Raw genomic sequence first — 17,369 nt, 5'->3', positions numbered from 1 at the left:
CTCAGACATATTTATTTTAAAAAAGGAATATACAAGCTGAGATTTTATGTAACTTTATTTTTACAACTAAATACAAATCTACTATACATTGAGGTTTTAAATTACTTGTAACCAATGCTGTCATTTTTATTTTATTTATTTATTTTTTTTTTAAATAATTATTATTTTATTTCTATATAAATATTTTTACATGACCGTCTCCACGGGCTTTGGAGCAACTGGTTTTGAAAATTCACCAACAGACTGCATGTAATATTCTTCTACAAAGTATAACTTCATTTCCCAGTGTATACGTGATGCCAGTCGCATTGGTTGGACTCCAAGATCCGCTAATGTTGGTAAATTAGCCTCGAGAACATCTGTAGTACTTTCCTGTTTAATGTAAATTCGGTATTAAAGACTCTGCTTATCACTGATAAATTAGTTAATTAATAAGTAATAAATACCCTCTCTAATCCTTCCCAGTGCAAGTACCCCAGAGGGTGATTGACACTCAATTCAGCAAGAGATACTTTCAGTTTAAATAGCGGAGACCTATTTAAATCAAGCCTCCGGTATCCGTATTCGACTGGATCAAATCGTATGTATCCTTGCATCCAGTCAATGAGATCCGAGAGCTTAAAACGCTCTGGTCTGAAAAATAATTTTTTATTTTAGATTTTCAATGCCAAGGCATACGCCGAATGGCAGCGATTACAAACAAGTTACGTATGTCCCTCAAGTACTACATCGCGTTACTAATTTCAAAAAGACTTATTTTTTTATACGCCTTTTTGGCTTTAGGAAACTCTAGTATAATATTTTTTTATTACCAATCGTTTGAAGAATTAATTTATAGAGGAAAGATTAAAAAAAAAATTTTTCAGATTAAAAATAAGTCTACAATATGATTAGCAATTAAAAAAAAATTGTATGCCTTTTTGGTTTTAAACTAAAGCCAAAAGGGCATATAAAAATATATCTTTTTTAAATAAGTGGCGCGATATGATCGTCATTAAATCGAATACTGAAATATACTAATTAAGGACTACCGTCCATTTCAAGTACGTGTTCAGAAATACACTCTGGAAGAGAAATATTCAACTCCTGCGTTCAGAAATATCCTCAGGTCGTCAAACAAGAGGAGCAATTCGACATTACAAAGGTACTAATCACCTGGAGAAGTAATTTTTCATCTCCAGAATGTATTTCTGAACACGCCTCAAGTTTTAATAGAAAATCAAAAATTTTATTTTTAACAACTTTTAGACTGCAAGAATTTAAGATATCGACCGGCATTTATGATTTATATTTTTACAAACATGTTTTTTACCCAGCGAATTGATAAGTTTTTCCAGCAGTTGATGGATCTTTTACTATGGCTGCAATACCAGCACCAAAATCACCTGCCCAGAGTGGCTGTTTTATTATCGATTCACCTTTTCCAACAACTGGTACTCCTCTAAAATAATAATTTTACTCTTTCACAATACTAAATACTTTTTATCTATTAAAAAGCTTAAATACCTGAAGTGTTTTCTCCATGTACTGGAAAGAGCAGACAAAAATCTATCTTCCTGTCCATAGACTGTTACAGGTCTCACAATTGTCGCTGTTGGAAATTCTTCTTTCACTGCAAGCTCACCGAACCACTTTGATTTTAAGAAATTCGAACCTCCTTCCATCAATATTGGCTTTAATTATACAATTCAATAAATATATTTATTAACATAATTATTAATATATTTATGGTACTGAAAAATGAGACTGATATTTTTTAAAAATTTTGTATAAATATGAATTTTTTTATTTGAAATAAAAAATAAAATTGTAGTTGTAAAATACCGTGGGTTTTTCACTGCAATTTAGACTGGAAACGTGAACGAATCGCTCGACACCAGATTCGCGAGCTATTCTAGCAAGTCTTCGTGCTCCTTCAACATGAACATCATCGAACTTAAAATTTTTAGTTTCCCAGTCTCGTCCAATTAAATTAACGACAACGTGTGAGTATTTCATACACTTTCTTATTGAATCCTCGTCACGTAATTGGAACGGGTGGAATAATACTTGACCAAGATCACCAGTTAATTTTAATGGCAGTACATCATAAGAATCACCGCGATATGGCAGTATTATCTATAATATTTAAATAAACAAATAGAGTATATTTTTTATCATGATTCTGAAGTCAGCAGACAATTAAAAATTTTCGGATTTTTTTTTCAACAAATTTATTACAAAAAAAAATAAGGCCTGCGGGCCAGCCCAAAAACTTCCCGTTGTGTTCGAGCTCCTTTTTCTCCACTTCTGTGTGCTAGCGTTATTCCAGAAGACTTCTCTGAGAAGTTTTTTTCCTTCTATTACTCAGCTTCTGCAACTGTTGTCTACAAATTTCCCAGCAACTTGGCGAGAATTTACTGCCACAATCTGTCATCAACTTTCTGAGAAACTTGTAGTCAACTTGTAGGCAACAGTTACGGAAGCTGTAAGCTGTCAACGAATTGCGGTCAACTTCGCTATCGGGGATCGTTTTTAAAAAAAAAATCCAAAAATTACTGGACGTCGGCTAACTACAGTATCATTTTTTATTAACTGATTTATCAAATAAATGATCAGCCTACCTGAGTACCGGTTTTTCCCAGACGATTGCAGACATATCGTCCGAGAAATCCCGTACTACCGAAAACTGTACATACAATTCCATTGAATGAACTACGTCCACCTGTACCACGTTTGAGTGATGCAGTTGTTGGTTTTTTGATGATCCTTAATTCGGATGATTCAGAGTATTTGCATGATTGCTGGTGTTGAACACGAACTGGTCCAGCAGAACAGACAGCGGTTGCTATAACGAAATAATAATATCTTATAGTGAGAACGTCAAGGAACACAGAGATTATATCACACTTATTTTTTTGTCTGTTCGTAAATTATTGTGGGGATCTTTGGGCCATGAAACTAAAAAAAATTCTTACGTGATAAATAAATTGTTTTCAATGCAACTCGATGTATAGCAGCCATATCTGCTGCAAAAATAAATTTATAAATATATATATTTGTATAAAAAAAATTGAGGTTTTTTTAATTTTATTATTTTTTGGAGAATAACACTACGGACACTACCTTTCATGCAGCACAGGCTGCACCATCTGGCGGGTAATTTTACGACAGCTCAAATTCAGGCGCTAGAAATTCCGCGCCAGAGTAAGAAAAATTTGAAAGAAACTATGCGGTAGCCACTTTATGTAAATTTTATTTTTAATAATTCGAATTATTTATGAAACTTGTCCAGAAAAGTCCGATTGCTGACAATTAATCGGGCTCGAATAGATTCTTTATTAACAGTGAAAGTTAAAATAAATTAAATTAATTACAGTTCCTTGTGTTCGATTGGTCTGAGAAGTTAGATGAAAATCGATTCACCTGAGCGGCTCACAATGAAAAAGTTGCTCTCTGTGAGATCAATCCAGAGGAATTTTTTTTTTCGGGGACCGACGGTCCTAAAATAAATTCTATACTATCCAGAGGCACGATAATGGGTAACATAAATGCAAGAGAAGATCTCTATCACAGATTCTGATGCAGTAGTATTGATAATTCAGATCCCAAATATCCAGAGTCCTATTAATTAAACAGATTCCCGATGACAAAGATTTACTTTCTTCAGAATACGGCAGTAGCTTGAAGTTAACATGTGGATAAGGTGGCTATCACGGTAGTTTAAGTCTTGATGCAAGCCATAAACTTACAATTAACCTTCTCAATAAGACAATTTATACCCTAATAGCACAGTTTGCTTGAGCAAAAGTTTACTGTACAAAAATTTCGTTAACTTTTTCTTCAAATTTCCGTTAACTTTGGACTTTTCCATTTTTTACGACAATCCCTGATAGCCAAGTTGGATAGAAACTGACGTGAAACTACAGCCGCAACTGGACACCACGTTGCCCGCAAAAGTTGATACTTCCAAAGTTAATCGACACTTTCTGAGAAAGTTGGTGGCAAAAGTTGGAAATTCTTCAAGCAGATTTAAAAATTTTTTAATTTTAAATCAGAATTGGTCATGTTGCTGCCTCCTATATATATTATAATTACATTGTACTACCAAGACAAAAAAAAAGGATCTGGGCAAAAGAATCGTGTGTGAATGGATGCTTGTGCAAAAGATAGTCTGTGCTAACAGATGTCTAGGTCAAAGAAACTCTGTATAAGTGGATGTCTGAGTAAAAGATATGCTGTATTTTAAAAATCTGGGTAAAAGGATTGTGTCTAATGTTAGATCTGGGCAATTGGATTATGGGTTATTGATGTCCATCCAAAATTGTTAAGTATATTTTTTGTGTATATAAATTTGCTTACCTTCTGAAATGGTAAGAATGAACATTACCGACCGTTTTTTTTTCGTACAAGTTTACCTTTAAATTGAAGAAAAATTAACCGCAAATTTTTATTTTCAACTTTTGCTATGAAATTGTCTGCAAATTCGGGCAGCAGATTGCAGGTAATTTCAACATCAAATTACCGTCAATTTCAATGCAAAGTGGCTACTAGGGTAGATAAACTCTGAAAAATATCTTCTATGTCGACGTTGCGCGGCAACATAAGAAAATTTTTTTTTAATTTTTTATAAATAAACAATATTAGAACAAAGAAAGTTATCAAACGAACATTTAAGAACAAACGACGAACAAACGATTTGTTTATATAAAAATAAAAAAAAATCAATTTTTGGTGCCAGGTTCATGGAGGTAAGGTACCAGAAGGTGGAGAGTCGTCCGTTTCTTGCGCATGAGCGTTAACTTGCAATCCACCAACACAGATACAGATATATCCTGCCTTATAAAACTTGAAACAGACATTTTGCATTTATGTCGCTTGGGTTTTAGAAAGAGACGCTACTTGATAAGGTAGCATTGGTGACGCCTTGGCCAAAAATCATTTTTGGTATTAAAAAAACCTCATCAACAATGAACACAAGGTAATTATGCTAATTTGTAATAGTCGAATTCAATAGCTATTATCATTATGAAAAATCTATATTATTTTGTAACATCACTGTTGGGTGTGTAAGCGTATGCGTGTGTAATACTTATGCTACATATACTTTTATCAGCATGCTGTGACGTCATACTGTCGTCATCGTGGGAAGTACCCTTCAGTCGAGGTTAACAAACACCAGTACGGCCTTCGCGTAATTATTATGGCGGGTATGTATGATTTACCGTTTGTTTATCATTTTCTAATTGCTATCGATCGGAATATCAGTATCGATTATTCTATTTTTATCTCAAGACAAATATTTACTCACAAGCAATTACACTAAATACTTTTTAATGATAATCTCTTAAAAATTATCAACTTAAATGACATTTTAAATTTTAATTATTGTCTTAGATCTATATGCCAAGTACACGTGTACTTATTGCCAAGAAGACATCACTGGTCTTCGGGTCAAATGTGTTGAATGTCAATATTTTGATTTATGTTTACAGGTAAATATTGTTGTCATTAATTTATTTTAATCCAGTAAATGTATTGATGATAATGATAATGAGTGAGAATGTAGCAGACATCAGACAAATTTAAAATTATAAATAGAGTAAAAAAAAATTTATAAAAAATGGACTTATTAATTTTAAAAATTTCTAAATGCGCATTTTTTCAAAATTTTGCTCTACTAATTATTTACTCTATTGATTTATAATTTTAAATTTATCTGCCACATTCACACTCATTAATGATACTAAAATTAGCTGACGTCTAATAATTTTTTTTGGATTTTTTTTTCAAAATGATAAATTATAAAAAAAAAATATTTGAAAAAATTCCACTTATAGTTCTTTAATTTTCTAAATGTGAATATTTTTAGTTTTTTTTTTTTTTTTGTAATTGAAGTTGAAAAAAAAATACGAAAATTATTGATTGTGTCAATTGCCGAATCATTTGATTATAATTATTATTTAAAATTTTAGTGTTTTTCGGCTGGCGCTGAAATCGGACAGCATAAAAATGATCACTCTTATCAATTTATGGTAAATTAAATTTAATTTTTTTAAATATTTAATTAAGTGTAATAATATTTGAATATTTACTTGGTGATAATTTATAATTAAACTAATTTGTTTATTTAAAAAATAGGATTCTGGAACAATTAGCATTTTTAATGGTAGCAGAGGTAATTGGACGGCGCGGGAACACTTGAGATTACTTGATGCTATTGAACAATTTGGTTTTGGCAATTGGGAAGACATAAGTAAACACATTGAAACTCGTACACCTGAAGGTAATGATCTGTAAAAATAAATAATTATTTTTAAGGCCGGTTTCAGACAGTGCCCACTTTTTTAAAAATTTCAATGACGAACTGTCATGATAGTGTTGAAATTTTATTAATTAATTTTAACAAAATTGAAGCTTTAATTGAAAAAAGGACAACGCAGTTACAATTTCGCCGAGATATAGAATTTTAAAAAAAATTACTCACAGTTGTTATCCATTAGGGATTAAATGAAATTTGGTAAATAAATTTTAGCCTAAAAAATTTGATATTCAAAATTATAAAATTGACATGAAGATTTTCCTAAAATTTATTTTCTAAATTTCGTTTAACTCCTAATTGCTATCGACTGTAAATTATTTTTTTTAAATCTACGTCTCGGCGAAAGTGTAACTGCGTTGCCCTTTTTTAAATTGACACTTCAACTATTTTTTATTAATTATCAAAATTTTACTACGGTTATTACAATTGAGTAATTGAATATTTTTAAAAAATCCGGGGCACTGGCTGAGAATGACCTTAAATTTAATTTTCGTAATAACTTTGTGCTGAGTTCGTGGTAATGAATTTTTTAGAGGCAAAAGAGCAGTACATTGCCAGGTATCTCGAAGGCAATATCGGGAAATACACATGGCCGCCAAGGCAAAGACGTTCATCTTCCTCATCATCTACCTCAGAATGTTACACTCCAAATTTAACCGACCAAACCACCAGCGCCGATCACGGGCCGCTGTCACCTGACCTGACATCAAAATTACCCCCGCTGGACATAACTCCCGAGGAGGCTCAGCAACTTGGGTATATGCCTCAGCGAGACGACTTTGAACGTGACTACAATCACGAGGCCGAGTCTCTCGTTTCCTCGCTCTTCCTCAACCCCGCCGAGGACGATGACTTAGACATAGCATTAAAGTTAGCTCATGTAGATATGTATACTAATAATTTAAGAGAACGCGCGAGAAGAAAAAGAGTCGTACGTGATTATCAACTTGTATCTAATTTTTTTTTATCTTCACGTCGAGGTGATAATGCTAGTGTCAATAGTAATAGTATCACAAGTAGCAATAAAGGAATTAAAAAAAGACAAACTAAAGAAGAAAAGTAAGCAATACAATAATGTTTGTAATTTAAATTAAATTTATTTACTATTTATTTTTTCGGTTTTTATTTACAGAGATTTTAGAGAAAGGATGCGAATATTCGCCCAATTCTACACTGCGCAAGAGCACGAACAATTCTTAACAAATTTAGAAAAAGAACGTGATCTACGATTGCGATTATCAGAACTGTATCGCTATAGAGAAAATGGAATCACGAGGCACGAAGAATGTGCTCACTTTGAACAAGTTATGGCTGTACAAAATTCAAGTGAAATAGCAAATAGTGATCATTGGATAGACAAAAAATCTGTAAGTAATTTTCTTGACTTTTAATTAATTCGTATTGATAAATAAATATATGTAATATTTATAAATGCAAAATTCGCGCGCGATGTTATATATATGTATATATTAAAACTTTGCAAACACATAATACACATGAATAAAATTTAAATTTACCGCGTAGTATTTTTAAAAATTTTTGTTGATTATTGATATTGATGTCAATTTAAAGAAAAAAGTGTGTCATAGTTAGTTTGTCGTGAATAATTTGAAAATCGCACTAATTAAATTTTTATATTTTTGTGATACGTGTGTGTTTGCCACAGGCGTTTGTGAACAGATTGTATCAGTTTGCATTTCACTTAGGGCAGCAGTGGGCCCACGTCGTCCACGCCAATGCACCGGCACACCTCAAAAAAAAAGTAAGTTTGTGAAGACGATGCGGGACAAATAAGTCATGTGATTATTGTACTTATATTTGTGTGTATTGTCCCTTTACGTAGAGACGAAGAAAAAAATTGCTCTTCCATCGGCCGAAAATTCACTACAAAAGCCAGCAGCACCAGCAACAGCACCGTCGAATCCGCGCAAAACAACAGCAGCGGCGGCAGCAGCTTTACAACTGCCAACAACAGCAGCAGCCAAAGTCGGACGACGACTCCAGTCAATCAGTCGGGGACGGGAGCAGCGGAGCTTGATGGGGTTTCACCAGCTAGCCATCACCAGGGGAGTACTTCATTGGCTAAACAAAAATCATCGGTTCACAATGGCGGTGTAACTCAACAACAAACTACCTGTACAAAGCCAATGAAAAATTTAGATTTACAACCAAACAACATAGACTTGGAAGCTGCGGCTCATCTTTTAACGCAACAAGAAAAAACTCTTTGTCTTCAATTGGATTTAAAACCAACGCAATATTTAACCCAGAAAGCTTTAATTATTCAAGTAAGTAATCATTGTTTATATTTATTAATTTAACGTATAAAAATTTTTGAAAATTTTACGCTTTGGAATTCAAAATTTGATGATTTTTCAAAGTATTTGAAATTTTTTTAAATTAAACTCAATGCCAAATTTTCTCAAGTCTGAAAATTCCTCATGTGCAAAATTTAAAAAATAATTATTTTTACACGAGTCAAAGAATCAACGGGAGTTACTTAAAAAACTGACTTTTTATTTTATTATCAATACAGGAATATTTAAGTAGTGGCAGTGGCGGTCGACGATCGAATTTTATGGCTCACTCGGAACCGGAGAATAAAATTCTTCATTATCTCGTATCGAATGGGTGGATTGCAGCAGCCACTTAATAGTCCATCCCAGTGTATTACTACATCATTGGGTAAAACAAAAAGAAGAAAACCATCAACAACAATAATAACAATAATAATAATAATAAAATTCTCTTCCTTGCTTGTTATTATTTTATTGCTCCACATTATAATATATTAAAAGTCTTATTCGAGTGTAATAATAAACATAATTATTGGCCATGCCGTATGGCGGATAGATTAAAATCTCAATAATCATCGTCATCATCATCATCTTCATTATTATTATTATCATCACTCGAGCTGTGCGCATGTAATACATGTGTGCGTGTGTGTGTGTGCGTGCGTGGCTTAAATAATAAAATGTTTTTATTGTTTAAATGTCGTATAACTTTATAAGTTTACAAGTCATTTATGAGTTTTGTATATTTTTTTCTCGTATGGCTTAAACGGTCCCCCGTATCGTCATCAATTATGATGAAGCCGTTAGTGCAGCCATTGCTACTACTGATGGACATTATTGCGCTCATTTTTATTTTATTTACATACCCGCGTATATAAATATTATATGTATATGTATGTATGAATAAATAAAAATAAAGATAAAATTTAAGGACGAAAAATAAAAACATATCGTATAGAAAAAAAGAAAAAAAACAAAGAACAATTTAGCAAATTAAATAAATGTATACGTTTAAATGAATTTGACGTCCTATCCGCGCAGTATTAGATTTATTATTATTGTAATTATAAATTATGTTATTTTTATTATTAATTATTGAGTGAAGTGATTGGGACACACGCACACACAAGTGATATAAAGTTCACACAGAGTTTAGGATGAATAATTATTATTAGGTTACTTCTGCAGTGGCTTTGTAGAACGGATAAGAAAAAAATATATATATAGATATATATAAATATAAATATATTATTTATAAATAAATAAAATGAATTGTAAATTTATTCGTGACTTATATCATGACCCTCCTGGTACTCACAAAAAAACCCGAGCAGTTGTTGGATTTTTTTTTGGATTTTCCTTGGCTGTCTTTTTTTACGTCGCTGTAATACTCGACTTGGGGTTTCAACCCTACACTACTTTTGCACTGGGCTCTATTATTGTTACGATGATGTCAGTTGGATGTGCGTTTTCTATACAAGTATGTAAATAATAAATTAAATATCAGATTAATTAATTAATGGAAGAATCGGGTCCGTTTATAGATAAGATGCATTTGTCTTTTGATGATTCCGTCATTCTTAGGACGCACTGGTCGAGGTGTACTAAAAACTCTTGTAATAGCCTACCTAATTACTGGTCCAATATTTAATTTAACTTATAATGCCAAAGAAATTGTCCGCACATTTGCTTGCACATCGGAGCTACATTATAATTTGACTAAAATGCGAGTTAATTTAATGTTCGAACCTTTCAAACAAGTAAAGTATAAATTACCGTATACTTTAGCTCTTCAGTATTTATGTAATTAATTAATTATTTATTTAATTTGTAATTAAAAAGGTAATGCTGGGAATGGAGGAAAATAAAGCCAACATGAAAGTCGTATCAGACTCGGTTAAAAAATTAATGTTGCCGTTTGTTGAAGAAATAGAAGGTAAAGAAGCGATGAAGAAATTTAGTGAAGAAAATGATTACATTGACGAAGAGACTAAAAAAGTTAAAGATAAACGCAGAAAAAAACGCTATAAATTAGTGCTTGATACTAATCGGATTTTTAAAAGAAATAGTACGACTGCTAATGAAACAGAGGATTCTGTGAAGACGGCGGCGTATTACGAGGCTAAGTATCGAGAAAAACTTAAGAGCAAATGTGAAGACCAGCTCACCAAGGGCTCTGACAGATGCCGGTAATGATAGATATTAAACTCGGTATTTAAATTATGTAGATTAATAATTCCCAAGTAGCACAGATACAACTTTACGATGTTTTAAAAAAGACAAGACAATTTTTGTTTGTTTCATAGCAAAATTTTTTGTATAAATAAGACGTACAGATGTTGGCCCTACACGAAAAAATTACAGTTTTCAGTGCAAAAACAGGGTCAGCGTATAAAAAACTTCAAGTATTACATAGTTTTCACTGTAACAACCGACTGCTTCTTGTTATAGAGTAATTACCATTATGGACACAAAATTTTACGGTCTCTAATGTATTTTTAGTAGAATGCAATATTATGAAGGACTGAAAATCCATATGGGAATCCAGCAAATTCCTCTGTGGGTTCCCACATTTTCGGCGTTTCCGGATAGATTACCATGTGGTTTCCTGTAGGAATCCAGCATAAATCCCAATGTAGATTCTCACATGGATTCTTATGAAAATCCATACGGGAATCTAATGTGGACTTTCACGATGATTTCCCATAGGAATCTGCACCATGTCAAAATTCATTCGAGAGTTTTGTATTAGGAATTGGGAAATTAACAAAAAGCGTCACGTTATTGATACAAATACCATAAAAATCATCAAAATCCTATATGGGGATTCAGATACTCATGGTTTCCTACATCGATTCTGACATAAATCCATACACTCCTATAGTCATTGCTATCCCTATCCAAATATTCCCATAGAATCCACTCAATTGCGACAAAAACCGCATAGAATCCTATAGACTGTATTGGTTTCTATGCGGTTTTTGTCGCATTTGAATGGATTCTATGGGAATTTTTGGATAGGGATGGATTCTTACATAAATCCATACTTTCCAATATGGATTCCTATGATTTCCCATGCAATCCCACATGGATTTTTTTGATTAGACAATGTCTTATTTGAAACTGTAATAATTTCTGTCTCAGAAATAATGAAATTTTTACAGTTTCGAAGTAGAGGGGACTTGGCTACTTGGGTTATAATAATTATTTAATAAATATCTGTCTCTCTCTCTTTTTTTCCATTTTTATTTAAGATATATGTTTGAAAAGTCTTATAACCAGTGTTACGACGCCGTTACATGGGCTGGCGCTTGGCTTCTGTGCTGGCCAATGAAACTTGACTTTGCTTGTCAAGTTGTCGAGTCCCTGGGGGGTGCTAACATATGTAATCCTGATGGTAATATCGAAGCTGGAGTTGGCGATGGATATTACGGTTTAAAAGGTATAGAGGGTGGTCTTTCCAGTGAATGAACACGGCCAGAAAATTAACATTCTTCAATTCTTACTTACATCATTCAAATTTAAATTACAATTACATGAAGAAAATACTTTTTTGCTGTTTGATTGATTACTTTTAGAACTTTAATTTTAACTTTTTTGAATCCTTGTATATAAAAAGATTGAAAAATACTATCGTTCATTTACTGGCTCAGTCGCATTATTAAAAAAATATTTTTTTAGTTATTAATCTGTCGTTTTTTATTGCGATGACAATACAGAGTCACAAAAATATCTGGAAAACAGTTCCAAAGACGCTCAACTACAGTACAAAATTGATTTAGTAAATTCTTCAGAGCTCGTTGGATTACGCGATGCCAGCGATACTGCCAAGTCAGTTCTCCACGAGTTTACATATCGCCGTGATTTATTTTTATCAATAATGACGATAATAAAACGTTGCTTGGCATTTATCGTTCTCAATATTGTTCGAAGTGCTCAAAAGTATCACGATAAATATCTCATGAATATCGAGCACGACAATCGTTACATTACAACATTTTTCAAAGAATTAGATGCAAGACGTACGCTCAAAGGCACTCCAACTCTATTGCCACTCAGAAAAGTTGAACGCTCACGATACATTGATCCGTATTCTATGAAATTAATCCGTCGCGAACGGATGAATTTAATTGGCCAGACTTTGAAATTAATATTTCAAGTTTTTACCGCCTCTACTTTTATTATTCTTGATTATCTTTTGTACATTACTCTATTTCTTGTTCACAAACATGGAAAAATTGATATTACTCAGGTAATTTTATTCATTTTTTTAAATCTTCATCATCATCATTATTATCATCATATATATTTTTTATTCGCAGGAAGGTGATCATAATTTACATGTAACCGTTCGCGGCGTAGGATTAATAGCCACATTAATGCGCAATATTCTTAACCGATTTAATGTTAAAAGACGAGCAAAAGTATCGGTATCTAACATCGAATGTCTTCCACATCCTCGTAAACTTCAAAGCTATATTTTATATAAAATATACGTTACCTATTTAATAATATGGATTTTAGTATTTATCGACGGTTATATTAAAAGATTAAGATCTAAAATGTGTTCATTTTTTTATCCACAACATGAGGAGCGACGTATTCTTTACTTGTACACTGAGATCCAGAGACGAAGATTGCGCTTCAATGAATTCAAACGAAGTCGAATAAGAGTTTTGGTCAGGGAACAATTATTGGAACGTAATGTCGATTTGTGGTTGATATTGAGAACCGACTATCCACGTTGGTTCGGTTGGATCCGATGGTTCGCTTTCGGGCGGCCGCGTTGTCTTCTTTGCAACGAAACGGAGCCAAGAAGAAAATCAAATTTTCACAAATGCGCGACCGAAGTTTGTCCATTTTTTTACTGCAGCGACTGCTGGAGAGACATCGGAGAAATATGTTACGCATGCACGCCAGATTATTTGGACAGCAATGACGAGTCGGATGTTTTAGATTCGGACGAAGAAAACGCGAGGATCAATGCGGCTTCTGATGAATCTTATTTCTGGCACCATTGCGTGATTTCTTAATAAAAAAAATTGATGTTATCTAAGACATTATATAAACTATAAGACAATATTATAAGTATATATATAAAATATATTTAATAGATAAATTACGTGCATGCAAATGTTACGTGCAGTTAATAAGATCGAGTTAATAAGACCAGTGATTTATTTGTGCAGAGTGGATCTAATAAAAGGGTTAAAACATGCGCCGGATAAATCGTGCATCATCATTGTATCCGATAGCCACTAGCACGTGCATTTCATTACACCGCATTGGAGTTTATCATCAATGCTAAATAGACTGGCACAATGAAGATGTTTATCATTTTGATGCTCGCTGCTGTGACAGTTGCATCTGTTTGCAGTTTTGTCTCTGCGGAGGTTGTAAATAACAAGGGCATGTACTCAACAAAGTATGATAATATTGATATCAACTCAGTTATCAAAAACGAAAGGCTACTTAATAATTATGTCGGCTGTCTAATGGACGAGAAACCCTGCACTCCAGATGGTGCCGAGCTTAAAAGTAAGTTTCATATATTTTATTTACTATGTGCAATTATAAAATATATAAATTAAATTTTTGTTACAGAAAATCTTCCAGATGCTCTGGCAAGTGAGTGCGCAAGTTGCAGTCCAGCACAAAAAAATATCGCTAATGTGATGTATCATCATCTAATTGATAATCGTCCGGATTTATGGTCCAAGTTGGAGACTAAATATGACCCATCAGGTGGTTATAGAATACGTTACCTCAACCAGAACCAGAATGAGGGAAATGAAGAGGAAATTAAGTCGACGACAATGGCTATTTAGTAACTTGGTAGTTTGTAAAATTTGAAGCTTAAATATATTTCGGGTGAATGGACAAATAAATTAATAATTCAATGATTGATGAGTCATGATTCATGATATATGTGACTGTATTTATATTCAAAGTGTGTGTCTGTTTGTTATTGGGTACGTTTACTCCATACAAAAATAAAATTAAAAATTTACGGCTCCTAAGACGGACGATTTAGTGACAAGTTACATGCGAAACTGATGGTTCACCTAAGTACTGGATGTACATAACGTAACGTGTAACGGAACGTGGGTGGGCCTCAATACAAGATATCCCCCTCCGTATACCAACAGCCAGTCTTCCCGGAATTCCACATAGCATATAGTATTCTTTGTGAGTTGTGCTGGTTGCGAGAGAGATGATTGTACAAGTACAAAGAAATAGAAAAGAAGAAGAAAAAAAACGATATTTTTAAAGCCGCCAAGGGTAAATCCGCCGAATGTCATAAACATTATAAATATATATCCTTACATATATGTGCAAATATCTCCACGTGGGCTGTACAACCGAGCCGGCGTAATTATTTAAATAATATTTTATAAAATTATAAATTTTATCTCCGTCGACTAAATACGGGTAGACATGTCTCAGCATGATAACTTAAACTTGTGCATAGGGCGGCGGGTAGTATGGGCACTGTATATATTTATAAATGGATTTTACTTAGAAGTAAAAAAAAAAAGGAAAAGGAAAAAATTAAAGGTTGAAGGAAAAAAGGAAGGTTAAAAATGGATGTCAACTTTTATTCTTCGCCCCCATCTTTCTTGACGCGCAAATAGAATAGTACAATTTTACAGTCCCCTGAGAGGTCTTTGTGTTAGTGCGTAGGTATACAGCAATATAATGGAAAGAGTGAAGTAAAGTAAGGAGGCAGGGAAGCGCAGCGAACGAATTCGGGTTCGGTACGGGGACGAGGAACGAACAAACTCTGAAAGTCTCTTCTTAACGCGTGTTGGGTGGTCCGCCGCTCGCTGTTTATGGGCCACTGCATCTGCGCTAGCCCAGGCTCCACTCGTACCATGTATTACCCGAGCCCGCGCTCGTTCTTTGAGCGACGCTCTGTGTGTGGTCTACGCGCGCCCGGCCTATACAGGTATAACTTCTCTCCTTGGTTTGCTATATAACTCGGCTATAACTGAACAACATATAACCCAATACAACGTATATATAGTACACATACGCACATGATGTTTACCGGGTCTCTTACTCTTACTCCAAGTTGCTGGGTCTAATGTACATTCAATTCACTGCTTGTTAATGACTTGCCCGTATTAACGTGTTATATGTTTGCGCGCATTCGGCCTTACTCAGCTTTCCTGAATAATTATTTTCGCTATTACTTGAGCCTACTTTACATACAATCCTCCAATCCCGGCTTATTATGACTCTCATTGGCTTTAAAAACCCCGTCGCCGGGTTTTTACACGGTAAATAAATTTTTAATTCAACATTAAATGCCTCTTAATTAATGACTCTGTCCCAATTACCGGCGTTTCAGTCAATAAAATTTTTTTATTAACCATTATACTAAAAAAAATATATTCTAAGTAATAATTAAATATTCGCATTGACGTTGCGTAAGTCAATGCCGCGCTCAGCAATGAATTATTTAAAAAAGCTAAATAAAATAATATATATAAATGTCAGTATAAATGTTACGTTGAAAGTTAGTTTATAATCCTTAGATTTAAGTCCCGATTAAAGATTCGTTTATTACTTTTTTTTTTTCTCTATCAAACTCTAGGGAGATCCTATCAAGTTATAATCTACATATAATTGACCGCATGCAGATATATAATTTTATTTTTTTAAAAAACAATAGACGCCAACGAGAATCTGATGTGCGTGTAGGCTTAAAAGCATGTCAACTAGAGGTAAAAAAAAATAATTGACAGGGATTTAATTATGCATACAACCTGGATGTGATTGATTGATAAAACTTTTAAAGCGAAATCAAGACACGTCTTGTCCATGCGATTTTTCTACATGATCTAATTCTAGTTATGTGACGTCTTGGGCATCAATGCAGTTGTAGCTGTCATGTGCGTCGAGCTTACGTTAATGCGCGTGTTGTTTATATTATTATTATTACTATTATTATTATATATAGAGTGTGTTGTATACGCGGAGCTGCGACGAGGACCACACACGTGGCGTCGATCAGTGCGCGCATCAAGCTCCAAGTTTTTTTATATTTTTTCAGCCTTTTTTCATAAACTTTTTATATATTTTATCTTCGCTATACGTGTGAACGCGTTGGAGGGGTTGAATAGTAGAAGTAGTACATTATACTTTATGAGCACACATCAGCGGGAATTCAAATATTTATTTTAAAGTATATTTATTCCAAGATATATATTTTCTTTATATTACTCAGCGGTAAGTGTAAGCAACAAAATTCATAGCAATGCTGGTTTGTAATATATAGTAGTAATGTCAAGAGTATAAGGCCTCATACTGTTGTCTGTTCAGTTTTCGGTTCTGGGTATGAAATGCTTGAGAATAATATATATGTATATATATATTATACTTGTAGAGGAAAGAACAAATACAGCATAGCAAGGACGGCATGATTTTGAACGCGCCACATTGTGAAGAGACCACCCACGATGAGGACGCGGCGCAGAGGCAATATTTAGCGAAAGGCAAATCTCCGTCGGCGGACCACCCACCTTGTATTCGTCGTACTTGGTCGTCGTACTCCGTCGTCGTCTCAGTGATCTGTACTTCTTACTCTCTCGATTACGATACAACAACAGCCAACATCCAGCCTGATGCTGTACTGCTATCTCGACTCTACTCTCTACTCTATACTTGTCTTCTCTTCACTTTACTTGGACTTGTTGGGCTTTAGGCTTTGGCTTTGGCTTCAGTAACTCAAATATATATATTGGGTACTGCGCCCTCTAACGTGG

The 17,369-nt window shown here is 33.7% G+C and overlaps 4 protein-coding genes across 5 annotated transcripts; 3 read left to right on the top strand and 1 right to left on the bottom strand.

The window, feature by feature from the left end:
• Nucleotides 1-37: 37 nt before the first annotated feature.
• LOC130676173 (NADH dehydrogenase [ubiquinone] 1 alpha subcomplex subunit 9, mitochondrial) lies at nucleotides 38-3,165 on the bottom strand. The gene is made up of 8 exons (XM_057482207.1): nucleotides 3,106-3,165; nucleotides 2,958-3,008; nucleotides 2,604-2,827; nucleotides 1,825-2,118; nucleotides 1,507-1,673; nucleotides 1,313-1,441; nucleotides 447-633; nucleotides 38-372 (listed from the first exon to the last, which is right to left on the bottom strand). The coding sequence occupies exons 1-8, from the start codon at nucleotides 3,110-3,112 to the stop codon at nucleotides 187-189; spliced, it is 1,245 nt and encodes a 414-aa protein (XP_057338190.1). The 5' UTR covers nucleotides 3,113-3,165; the 3' UTR covers nucleotides 38-186.
• Nucleotides 3,166-4,795: 1,630 nt separating this feature from the next.
• LOC130676171 (transcriptional adapter 2-beta) lies at nucleotides 4,796-9,572 on the top strand. 2 transcript variants are annotated; one of them, XM_057482202.1, is made up of 10 exons: nucleotides 4,798-4,960; nucleotides 5,096-5,189; nucleotides 5,377-5,474; nucleotides 5,955-6,014; nucleotides 6,121-6,265; nucleotides 6,835-7,360; nucleotides 7,434-7,668; nucleotides 8,008-8,063; nucleotides 8,145-8,589; nucleotides 8,838-9,572. In XM_057482202.1, exons 2-10 carry the CDS (start codon nucleotides 5,183-5,185, stop codon nucleotides 8,952-8,954), a joined length of 1,689 nt encoding a protein of 562 aa, XP_057338185.1. In that variant the 5' UTR covers nucleotides 4,798-4,960; nucleotides 5,096-5,182; the 3' UTR covers nucleotides 8,955-9,572. The 2 variants fall into 2 exon arrangements, with proteins under 2 accessions (XP_057338186.1, XP_057338185.1); XM_057482203.1 differs by lacking the exon at nucleotides 8,838-9,572 and having other exon boundaries at nucleotides 4,796-4,960; nucleotides 7,968-8,063; nucleotides 8,145-8,474.
• Nucleotides 9,573-9,720: 148 nt separating this feature from the next.
• LOC130676169 (protein sneaky) lies at nucleotides 9,721-13,890 on the top strand. The gene is made up of 7 exons (XM_057482200.1): nucleotides 9,721-10,078; nucleotides 10,143-10,358; nucleotides 10,441-10,787; nucleotides 11,853-12,040; nucleotides 12,318-12,850; nucleotides 12,921-13,686; nucleotides 13,788-13,890. The coding sequence occupies exons 1-6, from the start codon at nucleotides 9,866-9,868 to the stop codon at nucleotides 13,629-13,631; spliced, it is 2,208 nt and encodes a 735-aa protein (XP_057338183.1). The 5' UTR covers nucleotides 9,721-9,865; the 3' UTR covers nucleotides 13,632-13,686; nucleotides 13,788-13,890.
• LOC130676174 (allergen Tha p 1-like) lies at nucleotides 13,795-16,259 on the top strand. The gene is made up of 2 exons (XM_057482208.1): nucleotides 13,795-14,136; nucleotides 14,203-16,259. The coding sequence occupies exons 1-2, from the start codon at nucleotides 13,920-13,922 to the stop codon at nucleotides 14,424-14,426; spliced, it is 441 nt and encodes a 146-aa protein (XP_057338191.1). The 5' UTR covers nucleotides 13,795-13,919; the 3' UTR covers nucleotides 14,427-16,259.
• The last annotated feature ends 1,110 nt before the right edge of the window (nucleotides 16,260-17,369 follow it).

Source organism: Microplitis mediator, chromosome 10 (assembly GCF_029852145.1).
Source record: "Microplitis mediator isolate UGA2020A chromosome 10, iyMicMedi2.1, whole genome shotgun sequence".
NCBI lineage: Eukaryota > Metazoa > Arthropoda > Insecta > Hymenoptera > Braconidae > Microplitis > Microplitis mediator.
Note: the sequence above shows the minus strand (reverse complement) of the source record. Positions and strands in the feature narration are given on the sequence as shown.

Bases quoted from the DNA above. Each gene is read 5' to 3' on its own strand.
- LOC130676173 (XM_057482207.1), bottom strand. The intron at 2,828-2,957 runs GTAAGAATTTTT...ATTTCGTTATAG, and splicing joins GAAAACAATTTATTTATCAC to CAACCGCTGTCTGTTCTGCT. The intron at 1,674-1,824 runs GTATTTTACAAC...GTATAATTAAAG, and splicing joins ATTGCAGTGAAAAACCCACG to CCAATATTGATGGAAGGAGG.
- LOC130676171 (XM_057482202.1), top strand. The intron at 6,015-6,120 runs GTAAATTAAATT...TTTAAAAAATAG, and splicing joins ATCACTCTTATCAATTTATG to GATTCTGGAACAATTAGCAT. The intron at 7,669-8,007 runs GTAAGTAATTTT...CATTTCACTTAG, and splicing joins ATTGGATAGACAAAAAATCT to GGCAGCAGTGGGCCCACGTC.
- LOC130676169 (XM_057482200.1), top strand. From the start codon at position 9,866: ATGAATTGTAAATTTATTCGTGACTTATATCATGACCCTCCTGGTACT. The intron at 10,359-10,440 runs GTAAAGTATAAA...GTAATTAAAAAG, and splicing joins TGTTCGAACCTTTCAAACAA to GTAATGCTGGGAATGGAGGA. The intron at 12,041-12,317 runs GTATAGAGGGTG...ATGACAATACAG, and splicing joins TGGATATTACGGTTTAAAAG to AGTCACAAAAATATCTGGAA.
- LOC130676174 (XM_057482208.1), top strand. From the start codon at position 13,920: ATGAAGATGTTTATCATTTTGATGCTCGCTGCTGTGACAGTTGCATCT. The intron at 14,137-14,202 runs GTAAGTTTCATA...TTTTTGTTACAG, and splicing joins AGATGGTGCCGAGCTTAAAA to AAAATCTTCCAGATGCTCTG.